This window comes from Macaca thibetana, chromosome 9 (genome assembly GCF_024542745.1).
Source record: "Macaca thibetana thibetana isolate TM-01 chromosome 9, ASM2454274v1, whole genome shotgun sequence".
Taxonomy (NCBI): domain Eukaryota; kingdom Metazoa; phylum Chordata; class Mammalia; order Primates; family Cercopithecidae; genus Macaca; species Macaca thibetana.
Window position 1 is genome coordinate 121,858,589 of NC_065586.1, and position 18,059 is coordinate 121,876,647.

The 18,059-nt window shown below is 44.8% G+C and overlaps 1 protein-coding gene across 11 annotated transcripts in view; it reads right to left on the reverse strand.

The window, feature by feature from the left end:
* The window catches only part of UROS (uroporphyrinogen III synthase), a 47,388-nt gene that overhangs the window by 18,929 nt on the left and 10,400 nt on the right, over positions 1–18,059 (reverse strand). For all 11 annotated transcript variants that reach the window (XR_007728725.1, XR_007728726.1, XM_050803786.1 and 8 more), the window contains exons 4-6: positions 16,688–16,784; positions 13,824–13,898; positions 8,765–8,839 (exon numbers count right to left, since the gene is read on the reverse strand). Coding sequence is in view for 9 of the 11 variants with exons in the window: in XM_050803786.1 (XP_050659743.1) it covers positions 8,765–8,839; positions 13,824–13,898; positions 16,688–16,784 (247 nt within the window). In the remaining 2 variants the exon portion in view is untranslated. The remainder of the gene's footprint in view (positions 1–8,764; positions 8,840–13,823; positions 13,899–16,687; positions 16,785–18,059) is intronic.

The following is an 18,059-nucleotide window of genomic DNA, read 5'->3' on the forward strand; positions in this document are numbered from 1 at the left end:
GCGATGAGAGGAAGGAGCAAAACAACCTCTTTCCATCCAGTACCATCTCCAGCAAGCAGCAGCCAAGTAACAGGAATAACTGCAGGCCACTTAATTTCAAGTTATAAAGGCTACATAGTGGTGAATGTTTTCTTTATTTAAACTGCTCTGTAAATATCAGTACCAACTTGGGAGATTGTTAAATATAGTTAATGGATGCCTGCTGATTTCTCCCTTCCCATGTGAGGAAATGTTTTCATGCTCTGTACAGTCATCCCTAGAGACATATTTTCAAAGCCATGTTCAGGTGCAATTTTCTTCCCTGTGTCTGTGTGTCTACGTGTGTGTTGGAGAGTGCTGGGTGGAAGATGTTAGGGGCCAAAGCTCTTCCTGGGGATCCAGTAAGAAAACTATAGTCTAGTTTTTCAGCAAGCCCAGCCCTACAGGCGTGCAAGGGACCTTGGAAAGATACAGGAATCTCCCCTTGGCAGCACCTCTTGTGAGGGTCCAGTGGAGTCCTGGGCTGCTCATTCTTATCTCTGACTCACAAGGCTGGGCTGAAGGGGTACGGGGCTCCCTGAGGGCGGCTGCTTGTCTCTATCTCTCCACCACCTGTGCCTTGCAGGGAGCTTGGCTCTGCAGGCACACGGGGCCCACAAATGTCCAACCGGCTCAGCTGACTTCACTGAAAAGGCACCACCCTGTCAGCAGAAAGGAGAAAAACTTGAAAACGTCCTGGCTGAGTCCTCCTTTGCTGGTGAGGGGAGATCTGCTACAACTACATTTCCTGAAAACTAACCCACTTCAAAAAGCCAGAGACAAAGGAGTCATGCCCTTTTGGAATATGCTTAATGCCTGTGGATTTATCTTCAGCCCCAACAGGCCAATGGGATGGTTAAGGCTGACACAAAAATAGTGAATCGTGGAGCTCAGAGGCTCTGCTCTCCGTTCATTTAACAGGAAGGAGGCCTGGAATTCTGGGCCGTCAGGGCTGATGATGAGTAACAACCCTGAAAATCCTAACAGAGTATCATTATCACGCAGCTCAGGAGGGGGCTTGATAAAGTCACTGCAGGTAATTAAGAAAATGATTATACAAGCAGGAGGCAGACAAATGCCTAGGTAGATAGGGAAGGGTCCCCGGTAAGACCTCACTTTCAAGCCTAAAATAGCCTGAAGGCTGAAAGACCAGATTGCTGGTCCCGGATGAAACCAGTGACCCAGGGGCAGAACGTCTGCCCGTTTGTCTGCCCTTTCCCAGTTGATTATTTCTGAATAATGCTTTTTAACCAATGAAATGTTGCCTTTTCCAATACTACCTATGGCTTGCCTGGGCATCCTCGTGTGCGCACTGGGGGAAAGGGGCAGCACCACCAGGAATTCGCACCTTACGGAGGGCAGGAGCCTGGCCTCATCAGCTCATGTGTGGTACCCCTGGTATTCAATAATGAGGAAGAAACCTGCTTGGAGAATCCCTCTCTTTGTTGAGAGGCTTTCTTTCTTTTTTTTTTTTTGAGATGAAGTCTCACTCTTTCACCCAGGCTGGAGTGCAGTGGTGCGATCTCGGCTCACTGCAACCTCTGCCTCCTGGGCTCGTGCAATTCTCCTGCCTCAGCCTCCTGCGTAGCTGGGATGACAGACGTGGCCACCAAGCCCAGGTAATTTTTGTATCTTTAGTAGAGATGGGGTTTTGCCATGTTGGCCAGAACTCCTGACCTGGTCTCAAACTCCTGACCTCAGGTGATCCACCTGCCTCGGCCTCCCAAAGTGCTGGGATTACAGGCGTGAGTCACTGCGCCCAGCCGAGAGCTTTCCTTTCACTTAATAAATTCTGCCCTTCTCACCCTTCAATATGTCCACATGCCTAATTTTTCCTGATCATGAGACAAGAACCCAGATTTAGCTGAATTAAGGAGCAAAAAGTCCTGCATCAATTAGACTGACTTTTTAAAGTGTCATCTTACTGAAGGACATGCACACATCTGTGAAACAGTAACAACTTCCAGGTTTACAACGACTTCCCCCTCTTGGGCACTGCCATGGGAATCAGTTCAGGCAGACAGTGGGCGCCTGAGCACAGACAGTAAGGATGAGGAGGCTGATCGGAGGAATGGAAGGAATGCCCGGCGGGTCTGCCAGGCTGCAGAAACTTTCCCAGTCCAGGAGGACATTTCAAATAAACTGTAGTGCAATCTTTCTGCCCACACGGTTTCTCTCTTTTCTAAAGTCATACTGTATTCTACCTTTTACCATTTAGCGTGTAATTACTTTCCCTTAGAGGAGGTATCTGGAAAAGAAGGCGAATCTATCAGAACAATAAGTTATCAGATTAAATGGATTAATAGCTTTAAGCACTTACAATAGTGCCTGCCATAAAGTAGTAAGTGTTAACTAAAATAAACAGGCATAGCTATGAATCGGCCTGTTTACTACGAGCATTGGAGGTAGATTTTTAGCTTTTAAAATCAGGCTTCAAAGTTTACTGAGAAAGAAAAATCTTTAATGCCTTGGTAAAGCCAAGGTGAAGGTCCTTATTAGCAGTCAACATGGATTTTTATTTGGATATTCTAATTGCAAATGGAAGATTTATTAGGACCCATAGATATGCTGGTAATAAATTGGAGGAAATAGCAGAAGCTTTGCAAAGAATGCAGACCAGTATTCTCCCAGATAAGGTCAGAATATGTTAATGTCTACCCAACCAAGCCTTGAGTCAGTTAATTGAAACACCGATGTGATCACTCAAAAGTGACATTGATCTCTTCTGCCTTGTGTTTTCAAAGCAGGAACACCAGCCTGACGGTTCTGGGTCTTCTAATGAACAATGACTCAGAGGTTCACTTCTGTCTCCTTCCAGAACAAACTGTGGGTACAGCTCAATCTCTTCACTGAAAACAGGCAGGAGCCACCTATTCTATCAAAGAGCTAATTGTTAGCCCACCCACAGAAATAATTATTATTCTTTTCAGATCTTAATCCCACAAGCAATGTCAAGATCTACCATTTACATTTATTTTTACATTTTTAAAAGAAGGGCTTTGATACCATTTAATGCTGTGACGGTGACTGTCTAGAAACAACATTAGAAACAAAAAGCCTGGAGTCAGACAGGACCCATCTGCATCCTGTACCAGGAGCCCCTGGAGTGAACCCTTCACACCGATGTGTGGCTCCATGACCTGAGAAGCGATCCCATGGTACTGGGGCCATGTGGCACGGGGCCCAACCAGTGCTCTCTGATGTGGAAAGCTGGAACAACTGTCTGTGGCTTTCCTGCAGCTATTTCAACACCTGGCTGCATAAGAGAGTCACTGCTTGTCTAGGCTGCTGTTAAAGAGAATGACCGCCAGCAATCCACAGTCTGGAACATTCCACAGAAAGCAACACGTTGGCCATCAGGCCTTTTCCTTTCAGCTGCTTGGCCTCAGGTGCTCTTTGAATTGGCCTCCAGAGGGCTTCTCCACACTGGTGCATGGAGAGGCCTCTCCCGGGAACATCATGTGGCACAAGTGGCCAGAGAAGGACAGGGCCAACCGTCTTTACTAGCAGCAAATGGTGAACACTTTCTACCATGGATTACAGTCTCTTGAACTGTATGTTTTTAGCTTGAAAATGTCTCACAGTGCTGGCTCATGAAATGTTCTAGAGAAAGCCTAGCAGTATCTCTTTATGTATAGCCCGGGTAGGGAGGGTAGGTCTGAGATGGCACGAACTCCCAGCAGTGCAGACTGAGGCATCTGTGTGAGTCCCTGTGTGCTCCTAGAGATGAGCGGAGGCAGGGGGTACTAGCATCCCCTTTCCCTTGGGGCTCAGGCTGGCCTCACCCTCAGGGGCTTTCCTCACCGCCTTGCCACCAAGGATGTGGCTAAACCACAGATATTACTCCAATGATTCATCAGCACAAGGGCAATCAAACCCACAAACTAGTGGGATGAGCTCCTAGAACCCACTTTCTTCACTTCAGAAGATTCCTTTGACTTCTTCACTGATGGAAGAGAATTGAGCATATTTTGGACTAAGTACCTTTTAGAAGCACACAGAGCGAAGGAAACAGGAAGAGCTTTGGAGTCAGCCAGTCCTAGGTTTGAGCCCCAGCCTAGCACTATTAGCTCTGTTCCTCTGGACAAGTTTTCCCTCTCTGAGCTCAGTTTCTTCATGAGCAAAAGCAGGTCTAGTAATCATTCCCATGTCACAGCTCAGTACCACAATACGTCAGACAATTAGAGGCATGCACAAAATGCCAATGTATGTCGGACTCGTAACGGGCCCTCGGACTCCCTTATAGTATTTCTGTTATGCCCCCAGAGCCTCCAGGACCCCTGCGGAAGCTGCCTGCCAGCAAGCCCTGTAGCACACGGAGCTGTGGGAAGACGGCTCCCTTCAAGGCAAGACCTGCCACAGAGCCCCAGGCCCTGCTCTTAGATTGCGAAGCCGCTGTAGGTTTTAAAAAATGCCCTTTTGGCCGGTCGCAGTGGCTCACGCCTGTCATCCCAGCACTTTGGGAGGCCAAGGCGGGCAGATCACAAGGTCAGGACATCGAGACCATCCTGGCTGACACGGTGAAACCCCGTCTCTACTAAAGATATAAAAAAATTAGCCGGGCGTGGTGGCAGGCGCCTGTAGTCCCAGCTACTCGGGAGGCTGAGGCAGGAGAATGGCATGAACCAGGGAGGCGGAGCTTGCGGTGAGCCAAGATCGTGCCACTGCACTCCAGCCTGGGTGACAGAGCGAAACTCCGTCAAAAAAAAAAAAAAAAAAAAAAAAAAAAAAAAAAAAATGCTTTTTTTACTTAAGGGATAAATTTCAGAGACATTCCTAAAATGTCCCCGGAACAAGAGAACTGGGTCCTAATCCAGTGACTGCCTTTTGGGCCCATTCCTGGCTGCAGCTTGGGATGCCCTCCCACTAAGAGGGAGCAGGCAGTGCTGTGTTCCTGTCTTGGCCCAGGGAGGACCAATCCAGCCTGAGTCTGACCCGCAGAGGCTAACGTAAGGCCCGGTGCCTCCAGGCTCCGGTCGACTCTCAGAGGCTACTCAGGGCTCCCCAGCTTGCCACCCACTGCCCCTGCCATGCCGTACTCTCCAGGAAACCCCTCTCCTTCCACGTCTCTGCTCAGTGGCTCCCTCCGAGTGGGAAGGCTTGGCCATGGCGACTGCCTGAGGGAGGGCCTACCCTTCTCAGTGGAGAGGAGGCCATGCCTTTTGTACAGACTTTCCTGAAGACCTCTGCCTTCTTTTGGAAACCCTGCCATGTTAGTTTGATACAAGAGGAAATATTTTGTTTTCCTCTCTTCCTGACACAGAGCTTCTAAAACCCTAGGACTTCCTGATAAGAGGTGAGAGGAGCATCTTTTGTCATTCATAATAAACCTCTTTTAACCATACTGGAGTTTATGCTAATGAGGTGACTGGTGGTGGCCCCTAAAAACTTCAGGATGGGGGCTGAAGGCCAGAGGGAACCATGTGATCAAAGGGTTAGAGATGGGGTTAGTCACCAGGGGTCAATGATTTAAACAATGGTACCTACATAATGGAATCTCCACCCTCAACTATGAGTTTGGAGAGCTTCTGGGTTGGTGAACACATCTACGTGCCAGGAGAGTGGTGCATCCCAACTCCATCGGGGCAGAAGCTCCTGTGTGCTCAGGACCCTTCCAGACCTCTTCATCTGGCTGTTTATCTGTGTCCTTACTATCTTCTTTATAAAAATCAGTACACATAAGTGTTTCCCTGAGTTCTGTGAGCCATTCTAGCAAATTACTGAACCTGAGTAGGGAGTCGTGGGAACTCCTGACTTGTAGCCAACTTGGACAGAGGTCCCTCAGCATCCAATACTTGTATCTAAAGTGGGGGACAGTTTGCTAAGACTGAGCCCTGAAACTGTGGGGTCTGGGTTAATTCTGGGCAATGTCAAAATTAAGTTGTAGGACACCGGCCGGGCGCGGTGGCTCAAGCCTGTAATCCCAGCACTTTGGGAGGCCGAGACGGGCGGATCACGAGGTCGGGAGATCGAGACCATCCTGGCTAACACGGTGAAACCCCGTCTCTACTAAAAAATAAAAAAAAAAAAAAAAAAAGAAAGTTGTAGGACACCCAGCTCGTATCTGTAGCACTGGTCATTGGTATGAGAAAAAACCCCACCTATTTGGTATCCTGAGTGTTTTATAGGTAGAAACAGATATCTTAATAGCAGGCCCACCATACAAAAACTGTTCATACCTCTTCTGGTCACTTACTCTATCCTGCCTTATAATGGTTACTGATGTCTATGTTCCCCACCCTATCCCCACCTCCAGCCCCACCTAGGCTGGGAGCTTCCAGAAGACAGGAATGGAGTCAAACTCCTCTTCAGTCCCTATGCCCTGCAAAGGGCCTGGTACACAGGTGCTCCTGGGTAAACATCTGCCGAACCATATTGAACTGACTTGTTCTCCTGTGATGTGGGAGGAATATGGGGGGTGGGGCAAGGGAGGTGTCAGTCAATGCGTCAATGCCTGAAAGCCCTGTCTGAGCCGATGAATGCACATCCAGTGAACTAAGGAGGGCACAGGCTCAGGATTGCCAAGTGGCTGAAACAGTAAGACTAGAGCTTATTCATCTGAGTGGCCAGAAAAGGCCTGTAGCTCCTCTAAACTGGAGGCTCCTTAAGCCTCTGCCCACCAGAGTCAAGCACACTTAAGTCTTCACCCCTGCAGGAGCCCCAGTCACTCTAAATCAGAGTGGATGGAGGTGCTCGGCCAGCATCTCCTTGAGGGCAGGTCGGCATGGAACAGGTGCCAGTCAGGCCTCTGAATGTGATGGGCCATGGGATGAGCAGTGGCCTTGCTGTGCTGAGTGTGAATTCCAGCTTGCCACTTCATAGCTTGTGACCTTGGACAAGATCTGTGCCTTGGTCCCTCAAAAGTCTCTATAGCAGCACAGTCAGAAAGAAATTTGGTCGAGGATGGGAACGTTCTGTGTGGTCCAATTTGGTGCCATTGGCCACAGTGACAACTAAGCTTGTGAAATGTACCCAGTGTGACTGAAGAACTAAATTTTCAACTGTATTTAATTTCAATTAATTTACATTTACATTTAAATAGCCATTTGTGGCTAGCGGCTCCCATACTGGACAGTACAGCTTGCAGTGGAGATGATTCTGACTCCATGGGGTGATGGTGAAGATTAAATGACATCATGCAGGCCACGTGTCTACGTACCTGAGACACGCTGGGCACTCAATAAATGCTAGTCTTCAATGTTAACATAGAGCATACAGTGACACAAGAAAGGTGCAATGAAGTTATTTTTAAAAGAAATTGGAAAAGAGGAAAAAGAAGAATTGGAGAACTTGGGAAGCATCCACTGAGCCCAGCAGCATCTCTGCTGTTCCCTGACTGCTCACTCCGCCCCCACCCCAGACAACTCTGTCAGGGGCCTAATTGAGCTCCAGGGATCCTCGGACCACAGTGTAGAAAAAGATGCAGGACTTTCTCTAGAACAAGCTCCCAGTAACACATAGAAAAATATAAGCTAGAGAACCTTCGGGCAACAGCAATGACTTATGCATAAGACTTATAAATAATGCCTTATAAGACATAGTGTACAAGTTTGCACGTCAAGAAAGGCCAACATCACCTTTAGGATTTTTTTTTTAATAACACAAATACTTTGTTTTGCCGGAAACAGCACCATCTATCACTGTTTCAGAAGCCATAAAAAGACCTATTTAAGGTGTACTCTCTCCCGGCACCACTCATCCTGATATCACCACCCCAGGGCCAACCTTAGAGCAAACTCTCGGCTGTCAGCAGTTCATCTGACCCTGGCCTCGCAGCTCAGCAGACACTCAAGGAGTTTTAGAAAGGTGTCAGAAAACTCCAGCCTGGGGTCAAAGCCAAGCACACTGTGTGTGTATTTCCTCTGGCTGCTCTCATGCTTCTCTTGCAGGGATTAGTAGTTCTGACAGACCATTTGCCTGCAAAGCCTAAAATATCCTTAACCAATGAAGTCTGCCAGCTCATGATCTCTAGGAAAGCTGGGATTTCCTCCTCTTCAGCCATCTAAGACAAGATGATTCTACTTCGTCCTCTCATGGGGGTGTGTGATCTTACACCTACAGCAGGGGGGAGTCAAATGACAAGGGGGAAAGAGCTTGTGGTTGTACTGGACATGCAGGGAAGAGAGGGGAAGAGACATGCACCTTAGAGGTGGGGCTGCGCTACAAGCAGATGTTCAGCCTTCCCATCTCTCTTGCTCCGAGAATTTTTGCCTATCTTCTGAAGCCTAAAACTCCATAATTACTTTAAGACTAAGTCCCCATTTAAATGCAAACACCCCTAGAACAAGTGCCATTTGAAGTCCAAGTCCAAAGGCAGCCCAATGATGAGTCAGCTCTTTACCTGGGAGCAAGCTGGGGGAGGGAGCTCAGAGATGGAAGTAGCTCCTGAGAAGGGAAAGTACAGTCCTCTGGAAGGGGAGAGCACCCACTCACACCTCCTGCCTCTGCTCTCTTTGGAATCCCTCAGGTGACCTCTCCTCTGGTTTTATCTCCCAGATGTTTTATTTTGTGTTATGTTCTAGTCAAGTTCTTTGGTATGGAGGTAGAAGGAAGTGGGCTAAACCTCACACAAGTATAGACATACACAAATACAAATAGGCTATGGTCCCAGAGTGGGTTACACGCTGCTCACCGATCAATCTCACCACCAAGTATGCACTGAGAAAATATTCTTTTCCCTAGGTAGTGGCTGTGAGGACAACAAAAAATAAATGGGCTTCATTTGGAGTGATCTTTTTCTACTTACTGGAACAAATATATTCTGCAAGCTTTTCTGCATTTCCACAGGTTTCTCCTTCTGTATCCAGGCCAATTTTACTCACTGAAAAACAACAAAGAAATGTATTTCTTAACATGGTTATTGAAGTCCTTTTGTTCCAGCGTTATTTTTTAACGTGCAAATACACAGGTATGCAGTTTACAAATCACATAGAGGATGTCTTTTCTTGAAAGCCACTGAGGGAAGATCGCAAGTGTCTGTTCAGATGAGAAAGCATCAGGTCCTGGTACCTGCATCCCAGTTGTGTAGGTTAGGTAAGGGAAAGGACAGCCCTAACTACCTCCCCTGAGCCGCACATAACTCATCTACAAGAGGGGGAAACACCAACCATATGGAACTGTTTTAAGGACTGTGTCAGATAATAAGAGCAAACTGCTTGCCATCTAGGAGGAGCTCAACAAAGGCTGTTTTCTCTTCAGTCAGGAAGGAGATGATGGGCATTTGGTACTTTTTGCAGGAATCGGCATTACAGAGCCTTCGTTTTGTTGGGAGGATGTGGCCAGACCACATCCAGAAAGGCGTCATGGCTTGATACGGCCAAACTAAAATGGAAGGAGGGGGAGGAAAGGTTTCATAATAATCTGCTAACAGGGACCCACAGCACTACAAACACAAGTCGTTGAAGATGAGGGGCTATACCAGCACTTCTGTGAGACCCTATTCATGAACCAAGCAAGAAGCTAACAGACGCAGGCTCCCCCTGCCCTTTTCCAGACAGCAAACACTTCGCCACTCCACAAAGCGTGCTGATGAAGGGAGGCCCCAGGGGCTGGCTCAGTCAACACTGTTACCTGCTCACAGGAATGCCAAATGCCTCTGAGGAAGGAAGTGCTGTGGGCTTTCCACTTAGGAGTCACACAGAGGCTGGTTAGTAACAAATGGTACCTTTAATAAAAACACCAGCAGCTTTTAACTTATGGATCATTAAAAACATGCTGAATCAAAGAAAAATAAAGCCATAAACTCAGTTCAGGAACTAAGCCCTTGCTTATGCTACAGTGGCAACCCAGGCTGGACCTCCTCTCTGAGTTAAGAGCTAAATGCATTAAAAACAAAAGCAAACAAAAAAATCTGTAAAAACCCCACAGGAACTGAACTGAGACATAAGAACTTAGCAGTGACACTGGTAATCAATATTGACATAAATATGCATTTTTCCCAAGTAATGAAACAATAATAACCATAACCAGAACATTAACTCTCATACATAGCTTTGCTAATCACAAAGTAAGCACTTGCTCATTTGATCCTTACACCACAACCCTGTGAGCAAAACAATTACTACTGTAGTTGAGAGAGAAGGAAGCTATTAAGCAGTGGCCAGCTCTATTTGTGAGGGCAGACACTGGGGCAACCTGGTCCACCCCACAGTCCACAGAAGGCTCTCAAGAAATGTTTGGGGAATGCATATTTGGTTTAAGGTCTCAGTCCCTGCATGTGGCAAGACTGACTCTGCTTCAAGTCAGTACAACATTTCAATCAACACTCTGGCTGGGCAAGCCCATCTTAAGGGCTCTGCCCAAGTAAAAGCTGACAGTGAAACTTCAAATTGTTTCCAATTGTGTTAAATAAACCTGAGAGTATTTTTGACATTTGAGAGATTAAGACACTGACTGCCACAGTTAAAGGGACTATAAGAATGTACTACCAAGTTTGGCTAATTTTTGTTACTTCTGGTAGAGAAGAGATCTCACCATGTTGCCCAGGCTGGTACAAAGAGTCTTTCCAAGTTGTTAATTGCTAAACTATCTTCTGTGACATCACTGGTCTGGGTTTACAAGGTCAAGCAACAGTGGCTACTAAATGGCGCCCAGGTCCAACCTTGCAATCAGAAGGGAAAGTTGGGGCACCTGACCTTTGGGCAGCCAAATGGAAGGCTTTCCTATGATCTGGCTGGCTGAGTTGCAAGGTATCAACCCACAAGCCAGACATCTTTGCTTCTTCAATACAAATTAAAATGTTATTAAAATATGCACATATTATCAAACCAAATAGCGTTCTCAGATTTTATGTAGATCAAGTACAATAAGTCCTCACTTAATGTCAACTATACATCCTTGGAAATTGCCACTGTAAGTGAAACAACACACAGCAGGTCCTTGAATAACATCATTTCATTCAACATGTTTTCATTACAACATTGGTGAGGAAAAAAATTTGTTTCATTATACCTCATTTCACTTGAAGTGGCAGTTTCCAAGAATCTATCAACAATGTTAAGTGAGGACTTACTGTATAACGTTACTAGCATGTACTTTTGAAAAAAATTTACTTTTAAATAAATAGAGACAGGGTTTCACTATGTTGCCCAGGCGGATCTTGAACTCCTAAGTTCAAGTGATCTGCCCGCCTCAGCCTCCCAAAGTGTTAGGATTAGAGGTGTGAGCCACCACACCCAGCCAGCATGTACTATTTGCCATCTATTATTAATCATTAATTCGTGTAAAATTAGGTCAGGTTGCAACATTTATAAAAAAATACTGGCATCTTCTCTCACTGGATTTCCACAGCAAAACTCCTTGCTATTCACTGGAACCTTGTTTTCATTTCTATTTCAAGAAAATGTCTACTTTATCTTCTCTTTGCTTCAAATGTCCAACTTCCTTAACCTGATTCCCAGGCTCTAGGGAGCCAGGGGTGGCTCTTGACCAGAGGGCTTATGGGCAGTGTAAAGTGGCTCCTAATGATCCCTGTGATCCATGCCCCTGTGTCATCCCTCCACTTGAGTGTGGGCTGGACTTACTTGATTCAAGCAAAAAGAAACGCAGAAGAGATGGATGCCACTTCCAAGATTAGGTTATAAAAAGACTGTGGCTTCAGTGGTAGGTGCTCTCTTTCGCTCTCTCTTGGATTGCCTTGTGACAGGGGAAGCCAGCTGCCATGTCTTAGGTAGCCCTCTCGAGACGCCCATGTGAATGAGCTGGGAAGCAGATCTTCTGAGGCCCACTTACAGCTATGTGAGTGATTTTGGAAGCAGACCCTCCCCTCCCAAGTCAAGCCTCAAGTTGTCTGTAGCCCTGATCACCAGCTTGACTATGGCCTGGTTACAGAGAACCCCATTAAATCATGCCCAGATTCTGGCCCACAGAAACATTGAGATGATAAATGCTTGTTTCTAGCTAGTAAGTTTTGGGGGTAATTTGGGGGTAATTTGTTACACAGCAAAGATGACTAATACATTGGGCCTGGTCTCCTCCCAGCTATTGGTGCTCAACTTCTGATAACTCTCCAGGTTCCTGCTGAGATTCTAGTTGAACAGAAACCTCAGAGTTCAAGCAATGCCTCCTCCCTGTACCCTACTCAAAAGAGCTCCTTTGTACATTATTATGTCTGAAAAGGTGAGCTAAAATAGAATGTTCAAAGTTGGGTGATTGACTTTCATGTTAAGGAAAAATGTGGTTTCCTTTCAAAGACATTTTTAAAAGTTACAAAATTTCTAATTTCCTCTCTCCTTTGATAATATGTTCCCTGCAATTAGAACATGTCCTTTTCCTTCACAAGTGAATAAACAGAGACCAGACTGAGTCCAGTGAGTGCCTGAGACCAAGGCCCTGCTGTTTGTGTTGCACTTGATATGGTCCTCTCTCAGCCACTCTAAGTCTCAAGACATAGATGCTCATCATTGTATCTCATAGTCTTTTTTCTTGTTTTCTTCTCATATGACAGGACAGTGACAGCTAAATGCATAGTGATGCTACTGAAATCAAACTGAAGGGCATGTGATGCTCAAAATGTTTGCTTATCCGTGAATGTGTGAAAGTTTGGAAAGTGTACAAATATACTGTATATTTGACAGTTGAGTTTTTGGTAACAAATATAGAGAATGAAAGAAACTGTCTATTTTCTTTCCTCTCCTCATTCAGGAAAAAATGATAAAAGAAAGTAACAAGCAAATTCTTAACTTATTTTTGGGGGGAGATGTGCGGGAGGGAAGACGGTTTCCTTGGCAACCAAGCCACTGATTCCCTTTCCCTGGCTGATCTGCTGAGCTTATAGTAAAAGTCATGCTGCTCAGAAGATCTAGGAATAATCTTTTAATTAGCTTAGCAACTCCCAACTGGTTTCTTCCCCAACTTCATTTTGTTCTCTGGAAAATGTGCTTTTAACTGTTAAACAATTTTCACTCATTTACACACTTCTCTAATATTTTCAAATTCATTGGACAAATTGAACTTTCTGAAACAAAGTTACAGGCTAATTTATGACAATTGCTAAGCATTGTTTTAAGTATATAAAATGTTTAATGTTAATTTTTAATGATTACTATTTACATTTTATGCTTTAAAAAGAATAAACTCAAGACTGGAAAAATGCACAAAATATTAAGAAAAGTATAAAAACCAATGATAATATCACTATCTGGAGATTTAGGCTTTTAAAAAAGTTATAGTAAAAATATAACATAAAATTTGCCATTTTAACCACTTAAGTGCATAATTCAGTGGCATTATGTACATTCACAATGGAATTAGTCAGCCAATGGGTACAAACATTTTTTTTTTTTCCAAGACGGAGTCTGGCTCTGTTGCCCAGGCTGGAGTGCAGTGGCGTGATCTCAGCTCACCACAAGCTCCGCCTCCCGGGTTCACGCCATTGTCCTGCCTCAGCCTAACAAGTAGCTGGGACTACAGGCATCCGCCACCATGCCCGGCTAATTTTTTTGAATTTTTTTTTAGTAGAGACAGGGTTTCACCGTGTTAGCCAGGATGGTCTCAATCTCCTGACCTCATGATCTGCCCGCCTCGGCCTCCCAAAGTGGGTACAAACATTTTAATAAAGCTTTTGCATACATACTGACCAAGTGGTTCTCAAAAGATGTAAACCAATTTTTAATGCCATTTGGAAATGATTGAATATATTTGTTTCATTGCATTCTTATCAATATAATTATCAATTAAATATATTTAATTAATTTTTGCAAATGTAATAAGCAAAAAATAATATTTTTAAACTGAGTTAAAGTGTTTTTTAAAACTGAAAAGGCTAAGCCATTTTTTGTTGTTTTATTTTTACCTTGACTCCTTACCTAGAGAAGCAGTAGCATTTCCAACCACATACACTGACTTGGCATTCCATTTTTCTTTCAGAGACCTTTCCCAGACTGTAAAACATGAAATTATATGTGAATTGTTAATACCTAAGTGGCCATTTGGACTATTGCCCAAGGCTGCTTGTTGACCCTAAGAAACTGTGAGCAAAGCAAACTATTAGTAACCAAATGTGAAGAAGAGCATCTCAAACTAAAATTTCATTTTCACTTTGTTCATGTTTTATAGGCAATTTTTAAAAAATTGCTTTCATAAATGTTTTAGTATTCCTTGCTTGAAATATTAGCTTATTTCCACAGTTGGTACTAGAAGAATTTTAATGGGAACCAGGAAATCAACATAACTTGAATAATTAAATTTGCATAGTGAAATTAAACACATTTAAATCTAGACCTTTAAAGAAAAAGACCTGGTCATTTAAAAAAAGCAACTTAAATGTCTTACAAAGAAATCCAATTGGTTTATTTGGGACATAAATCTGAAAGCAGTCAGCAAACTGTAATCTCAGAGGAGACGGTTCATTTATCCATCACACCAAAGTAAAAATAATAAATTTCAGATCAATTAACAAACACAATTTGATACAGAATATTATCATTTTATGATCAAACAAAATCTTTAAATATAGATTAAAGAAATACAAAGCGAAAATGGATTGTATAAATATATCATACAGCTACTGGGCATTCATTACATTTTTAGAAAACAGAGAAATAATAGTTCTTCCTTTCTAAACTCTGGTCATGAGCATAACCTTCCCTTAAATTCAAGAGCATTATTCCTCTACCCTTTACATCAAGGGAAATTCCCTTTGAAATAGTAACCAAAGATTGAGTTCCACTTTGCTTCCTACCCCACAAATATCAATAGTACTTATTCAAAACTTATCCATAGCATGTAAACAAACCACTTTCCAAGCCTCAGAGCAGAACAACTGGAGTGAGCACTGGGTGGAGTCGGAAAGCCTGCCACGGAGCCGGCTCTGTCCCTTCACGTGTGTGTCTCGGGTGTCAGTTAACGCACCTTGTCTGTTTCTTCATCAAGGTGACTGGGATTAATTATACTCCTACTGCTTATTCCATATGGTTGTTATGAGAATCAAAATAAGAAAATATATGGGAAAATGCATTTTAAACTTCATTATAAAGCACCAGAAAGAGTTATAGTGACCTTTCTAGGGTTTTCCTCTTTTTCATTATCTTCATCCTCAAAACATATACAAAAGGGAAAAATACAACTGCAAGAAAAAGTACCAGAGCACCACTGGGAAAGAGTACGCATGCTTCCCCATCTGCAGTATAATCTAGAGTATAACAGGACGATCTTGGCTCACACAGCCTCTGCCTTTTGAGTTCAAGTGGTTCTTGTGCCTCAGCCTCCTGAGTAGCTGGGACTACAGGCATGTGCCGCCACACCCAGCTAATTTTTGTATTTTTTGGAAGAGATGGGGTTTCGCCATGTTGACCAGGCTGGTCTGGGACTCCTGACCTCAAGTGATCTGCTCACCTTGGCCTCCCAAAGTGCTGGAATTACAGGATGAGCCACTGCGCCCGGCTGGCTCTGAGTTTCTTAGGTTCTCAGACTTTCTTTTCAACAGCAGGTGAACGTGTGTATGAAACCACCAAGAAGGTGTTTAGGCTACAACGAAGCCTAGTTAAATGTGGAGACAGAATAACCAGAACTCACCACCGTCACTTACTCCATACCATCACTTACTCCATGCCCACTCTGCTCCAGATAATGTCCTGGATGCTTCCCTTCGGGACTCAGACTCTGCAGCTTGAATCCTGCACTTGTGCTTTACGCATTGTGGGGGCCTGGAAAGTCCCATACCCTTTGTTCTTCAGGCTCCTCATCTGACAAGTGAAAATACTAAGCATATCTATCTCACAGGAAGAAGTATTCAGGACAGCGTCTCGCACAGAGTGAGCATTCAGTAAGTTCTACCTAACTAATAGTCTACTACTAGTAGATAATCCCATTACTATTAGTAATAATCCCATGGTGAGAGGCCAAGGAACTCATTAATGTCCAAATGGCTACATAAACGCAGGCCTAACTCACTCCAAAGCCCTTGCACAACCACTCTGCCCGCTGCCTCCACCCATCAGTGTAACTGTGGAGGTGGGTGGCCCGAGTGTGAAGCCTGGCTGTGCACTGACTTGTTCTGTGCTTACTGTCCCAGCCTCAGTTTTCTCAATGGCAACGTAAGACATAAGATCATAGCAATGTGTGCCTCTGGATTGTTATCTAGGATTAAGTGGGGTAATGAACATGAAGTATTCATTATACAGGGTCTGACATACAACAGGCACTCCATAAATGTTAGCTGGGAAGCTATTCAATTGCATTTATTAACAAGGTGTTTGCTCAGGCTGAAACCCAGGGTTCTGCCAATGGGCACTGCCATTTTCATACTGTTCTGATAGTGAGAGAAGGAGGTGGGAAGACAAGTCAAAGAGATGACTGGGTCACTAAGTGCCTGACATGGTGGCCCCGACCATTTTCTCATAGTTACATTTTTTTCATCATCTCTCTTTCAGGAATGTAGTATTTATCCTATTTTCAGAGGAAGAAACTGGTGCCTGGTACCTTCTAAGGGGATATATCAGTCCTTAGGAGGTGAACAACGAACAGGCAGGGGAAAGTCCCCCTTAGGGTCATCTGTCTGGGAGTTTAGGAGACAGCCCTGTCTCCTATTTCCCAAGGCAGAGTCTGTGACCTGATACCACTAAGCACTCATTTCTCTTAGAAGTGCAGGTGCTTCTGGAATTTAGTCTCCCACTAGGAGAAATAAGAGTAAATAAATGTCCAGTGGAATCCACAGCAGACCCACCCTCACCTTCAGTTTTATTGTTTTTCTCCAAACATAACTGTGCCGCTTCCACTGCTCTGGGGCTGGTAAAAATGAGTCCCCCGTAATCTTCAGGATGAGAAAGCTGCACACCAAAAAGCAATAAAGGCATTTTATACAATGGCTACGTTCAACATCTTCCAAGGAGCTATGACTCAGAATTCCAAATGCTTCACAACAGTAGTAGGTAAACTAATTCCTTCCACCAATCTCCCCAACACTTACTGAGTGCTTACTATGTGCCTGGAACAATTTACTCTAGGACTTTTAGGATACACAGGTGAATTTTTTATTCCCAGTATTTCCCCCAGGAAGCTCCCAGTCTAGGGCAGAGACAAGTGCAACACAGGATGATAAATGCACTGCAGCACAGAGGGAAGCCTGACGCAGCCTGGGATTAGAGTAGGGTGCAGGTAGTGGGCGAAGACTTGACCCGAATCTGTAACAAAAACGGGAATATTCAGGGGGTGATATCAGTGCTGAAGCCCTGATTTTCAAAGAGGATAATGGTGATATCATCTACAAACGTTTACTCTGAGCCAGGCACTGGGCTGCTGTGTACATCTGACTTCACTGAAGCTGTGGGCACTGAACTTTCACTCTGAAGCATTTGGAAGGCTTTACTGGACTTGTCTCCTGAAATTTATATCACTCCTCACTGCAAGCAGAACTGAAGTTGTGGGCAGATGTCCTGGGTTTGAGTCCCAGCCCTGTCTCTTACTTGCTAGAGGTCTTAGCTGAGTTGCCTAATTTGGGACCCCAATCTCTAAAATGGGAGAATAACACCTCCCTGGCCTGCTGTGCAGAAGCTGGGGGTGAGAGGTAGATTAAATGAGAGGATGAGTGAAAGGGTTCTAGGACTGCTGAGGGCAATGCAGGTTTGCTGCTCTCACCATGACCTGCTCTCCTGGCCCCAGCCTCTGAGTCTGGGTGGCTTTCTGGAGGGGCTGACAGAGGCTCACTCACAGCCTCCCAACAGCAGCAGCCTCCTGGAGCCAGGTGAAGTTATGCTGCCTTGTTTTAAAGTTTGGGAATAAAATAAGGAGATAGTAAGGGCCCAGCGCGGTGGCTCAAGCCTGTAATCCCAGCACTTTGGGAGGCCGAGACGGGCGGATCACGAGGTCAGGAGATGGATACTATCCTGGCTAACACGGTGAAACCCCGTCTCTACTAAAAAATACAAAAAACTAGCCGGGCGAGGTGGCAGGCGCTTGTAGTCCCAGCTACTCGGGAGGCTGAGGCAGGAGAATGGCGTGAACCTGGGAGGCAGAGCTTGCAGTGAGCCGAGATCCGACCACTGTTCTCCAGCCTGGGTGACAGTGAGACTCCGTCTCAAAAAAAAAAAAAAAAAAAAAAATAA